The 5,000-nt window shown below is 48.4% G+C and overlaps 1 protein-coding gene across 4 annotated transcripts in view; it reads right to left on the reverse strand.

Annotated features, from left to right (window-relative positions):
• Window positions 1-5,000, reverse strand: part of baiap2b (BAR/IMD domain containing adaptor protein 2b) — a 92,647-nt gene that overhangs the window by 68,882 nt on the left and 18,765 nt on the right. For all 4 annotated transcript variants that reach the window (XM_048233126.1, XM_048233128.1, XM_048233127.1 and 1 more), the window contains exon 2: window positions 1,471-1,546. In XM_048233126.1, coding sequence (XP_048089083.1) covers window positions 1,471-1,546 — 76 coding nt within the window. The remainder of the gene's footprint in view (window positions 1-1,470; window positions 1,547-5,000) is intronic.

A 5,000-nucleotide genomic window follows, 5' to 3' on the forward strand; every position in this document is an offset into this window, starting at 1 on the left:
ACTTTCCTTACAGCGCAGCCATGACAACCAGCACCCACATACCACCTGCCCAGACCTGCTGACGTCATAATCGCCAGCAGACACAGTACCCCCCGAAAACATACACATAAATATACACACACACACACACACACACACACACACACACAGAGTACGTAGTGCCTTACAGTGTGCACACACATACAACCAGTGTACATAAAGAAGGTATGTACATATACACATACATACATATACACACACACGCAAACGCACACACACACACACACACACACACACACACACACACACACACACACACACACAAACGCCCACACACACATGCATACACTTAGTCTGTACACACTGTATGCTTAAATAAAGAAGTGTTAAAATATAGGATACACACACACACACACTGATAGTGGAGTGCACTCACATTGTATACTTCCATACAACTGGGGCATGCACACAGATTCACAGAAATATCACACACACACACACACCAAAGGTGGACTACACACACACACTGAGTGGCGTGTGAGATGGCACATGCATGGGTGAGAGATGGGCTTAGGTATGGAAGCTCAGTGGGGACATTTTTGACTTGGGACATTCCATTACAGTGTGCAGAAAAGAAGCTACCCCGCCCCCTCCCCCCAGGCAAACATTCCACTTAAACATTTATAACAGATTGCTTCGAGAAACATTCATAAGCAAAACATTTCAGATGACAACAGGAAAAACAACAACATTTATCTCTCGTAAGACAGGCAGAGGGGGAAACAAATGACAGAGAGAGAGAGAGAGAGAGATAGAGAGAGACAGAGTAGAAGAATGTCTGCTGAAGTGTGACTCTGTATTAACCTCTCGACTTGCAAAAATGGCAACAAAAAAAAATCCAACCAGGCACAACGAGTCGCCCGCCTCGCCGCCATGGTGACGAGCGAAACCCAATAACCCCACTCTAGTGAAAACACCATAACTCATGCATATAAAAAAAAATAGAAAGATAAAAAGAATACAGGAAAACGAAAGAGTCAGGGACAGAGCAGCACACCCAGTCCATCACCTAAAGCTATGAAGGGAGAGAAGGATTGAAGATTAGAGGAGAGGAAAGATGAGGAGGAGAGGCGATAGAGAGGATAGAGATGAAGAGAGAGAGAGATAGAGAGGAGAGAGATGAAGAGAGAGAGAGGGGGAGATGGAGAGAGAGAGAGAGAGAGATGAAGAGAGAGAGGGGGAGAGAGATGGAAAGAGAGGGTGAGAGAGAGATGGAAGAGAGAAGGGTGAGAGAGAGAGGGGAGAGAGATGAAGAGAGGGAGGGAGAGAGAGGGGGCAGAGATGGAGATGGAGAGAGGGAGAGAGAGAGAGGAGGGAGAGATAGAGAGGAGAGAGATGAAGAGAGAAAGAGGGGGAGAGAGATGGAAAGAGAGGGTGAGAGAGAGGGGGACAGAGAGAGAGAGAGAGGGGGAGAGAGATGGGTGTACTCACTGGAGAGAGCCTTTTCGTAGGTCTTGGCCATGGCAACGAAGTTCCTGAGGCAGGGGTTGAACTGCTCCATGATGGACTGCATAGAGAGAGGAACACAAGAGAGGAGTGCTTTTAACACGGAGCACCAGAGGAACCAGCACAGCTGCTAGCGTCACTACGCTATTATTACTGCTCTCTCTCTCTCTCTCTGTGTGTGTGTGTGTGTGTGTGTGTGTGTGGAGGACATATATTCACATGACACACATACACGCGTGCGAAGACTAATTCATGTGCGCACACACAGACACAGTGCCTGCCTGCTTGCGGATTTTCATTGAAGTCACTAAGCTGCTCTCTGTTTGATTGTCTGTGTGTGTGTGTGTGTGTGTGTGTGTGTGTGTGTGTGTGTTGCCTGAATGTATACATGCATACATGTGTATATGTACTGCATGTGTGTCTTACACATACAAAAAGATGCAAGCATAATGGCAAACGCAGACACACACACACACACACACACACACACACACACACACACACACACACACACACACACACACACACACACACACACACAATGATCTCAGTAGCACATGGGTAGCTCTCTCTACACGAGTGCCATCGTGGACTGAGTGTGAGTCATTCACGGAGCACGCTTTTGTTGTTACTACTGGGGGGCAACATATCAGGAGGGGGGGCTCCTCTCTCTCTCTCTCTCTCTCTCTTTCCCTCTCTCTCTCACTATCTCTCTCTCTCTCTTTCATCCACTCCATCCATCACTGCCCTGTAATTTAACAGCAACCCCCCAACCTCCCCCAAGCACCTAGAGAGGAATCGATGAAGTTTGTTGAGTCACGACCCGGACTCATTCCTTCTTCTTCCATCTCTCTATTCTCTCTCTCTCTCTTCCCCTCTCTCTCTCCCTCTCTCTCTCCCTCTCTTTCTTCTATCCCTGTCTCACACATTCCTCCTGCTTCTTTCCTGCCTCTTTTTGCCTATGCATGTGCTTTCATTGAGAAAGAAAAATGTGTCACCCCATGTAGCGAGATTTTTTCCTTGCTTTAGTGGGGAGAGAGGAGGAGAGAGGAAAGATGGGAGGAGGAGGAGAGGAGGAAAGAGGGGGAGGAGGAGGAGAGGAGAACAGAGGGAGGAGAGGAGGAAAGGAGGAGGGGAGGAGGATGAGAGGAGGAAAGGGGGGTGATTGTGTGTACTTTACTAGGGAGGACCACACACACACACACACACACACACACACACACACACAATATCTGTACAGACTGTTAGTTGGTGCTGGGAAAGATCTACAAAACAACCCTCTGCAGTACACATTAAACAGAGGAACCCACAATAGCAACAAGGTGCATCTGAAAGACCTGGGCTCCTCGCATCCTTTCACCACTTGCTGTTAAACAATAACACACATATACAAACACAAAGACCAAAGACACACACAAACACACACACACACACACAGCACACACACACACACACACACACACACACACACACACACACACACACACTTCAGCCAACTGTCTCTGTGCTTGTGTGTGACTGAGACAAGGAGACCTGCCACCCGACCTGACCTGACACCAGCCAATCAGCAGGCCCGACCACCACCGCGCCGCGCTAGACTGAGACGGCCCCCGAGAATAGGACCTGTCAATCAACCCGCGGCGACACATCCCATACTCTCCCTGTCGTTCGTCTCTTCCTCTGTGTCCCTCGTTCCTTCCTGTCCTCCTCGTGGCCCCACCTTGTCTAGCTCTGGCTTCAGTTCTCTCTATCATCCACACCATCTTCATCATTAGAGTTTGACAGATGAGTGCACTGTGTGTGTGTGTGTGTGTGTGTGTTTTGAAGGACGGTGACAGCGCAAAGGAGATTCTCAGAATGACTGTTACCCCAACGCCCCTCACCCAAATTAAGGAGGATAGAAGAAGAAACACATCAAACTAAAGGCATTGCATTGCGTAACGCCTCTCGACGTAACAGCTCATGAAATCCTAATGAAGACGTGGGAGTGAACACGGTCGCATTCTCTCTGATTCATGTCAGTGTGAATGAAGCACAGCATTCTCTTTGTACCTCGCTCTCTTGTGTACGTATCTGTCTGTGTGTGTGTGTGTGTGTGTGTGTGTGTGTGTGTGTTTGAGAGAGAGAGAGAGAGAGAGAGAGAGAGAAAGAGTGTGAGAAAATCTGTGCTTATAAGAGAATGTGACTGTGTGTGTGTGTGTGTGTGTGTGTGTGTGTGTGTGTGTGTGTGTGTGTGTGTGTATGTGTGTGTGTGTGAGTGAGTGTATGAGTGTGTATCCTCAATTATGAAACAGACAAAAGCGTGGACTGATTTCTTGGGGGAGCACTTTGAACTGCGTCCCCCCCCCTCTCTCTCTCCCTCTCTCTATCCCCCATTCCCCTCCTCACTGCTCCAGTTAGAGTTCTGTAGTTATATCTGTTTTCCTGCTGCCATCTGCTCTAAGAGCCCCAGCACAGGGGCCACAACTGCGGCAGCAGCAGCAGCCTGGATTCAAAGCGTGCTACAGACTAGGACAACCATGATAGCAACCGCGGCAGCAGCAGCCTGGATTCAAAGCGTGCTACAGACTAGGACAACCATGATAGCAACCGCGGCAACAGCAGCCTGGATTCAAAGCGTGCTACAGACTAGGACAACCATGATAGCAACCGCGGAAGCAGCAGCAGTGCTTTACTAGGGAGGACCAACCCCTGCATTTAATAACACAGTGCAAAGCAAGATTCCCCTCTCTCTCTCTCACTCTCTCTCTCTCTCTCTCTCTCTCTCTCTCTCTCTCTCTCTCTCACTCTCTCTCTCTCATCTCTCTCTCTCTCTCAGAGAGAGGGAATTGGTGCTGAATTCCCCAACGAGAGCAGGTTCCAGCCTCAATTCCTGGCCCTGATCTGGACACACACACACACACACACACACACACACACACACACACACACACACACACACACACACACACACACACACACACACACACACACACACACACACACAAACATGTACACACATCCACAAACTTGCTAACATCCATACACAAAACACTGGAAATACACCAAACATACGCAAACATGTTTTTCTCCTGCTTGCAAAAACATCCTGAGCGAGTGAACACACAAACACTGAACCCAAACCTCTCCACCGAACGCTCACAAACATGAGGGCTCTCTATGGGCCTGAACAATGAACCCTCAGGGAGGAGAAACTATATATAAACCTGCTTTCTCCACACTTCATTTCTTCATTTTCCCCTCCATCACACTCTTTCTCTCTCTGTCACCCTGTGTGTGCTTGCCTGTCTGTTTGTGTGTGTGTGTGTGTGTGTGTGTGTGTGTGTCTGTGTGTGTGTGTGTGTGTGTGTGTGTGTGTGTCTGTGTGTGTTTACATGTTTATGTAAGTCTTTACTCGAGGAGTAAACTAATTTGGCTGAATCCATCCAGAGGCAGCAATTATCCTCACAACAGCACTTGTTGGCAGTAGAGCAGAGAGAGATGAGACCGACAGATAGACAGACGCATGGAGAGAT

Source organism: Alosa alosa, chromosome 22 (assembly GCF_017589495.1).
Source record: "Alosa alosa isolate M-15738 ecotype Scorff River chromosome 22, AALO_Geno_1.1, whole genome shotgun sequence".
Classification (NCBI taxonomy): Eukaryota; Metazoa; Chordata; class Actinopteri; order Clupeiformes; family Clupeidae; genus Alosa; species Alosa alosa.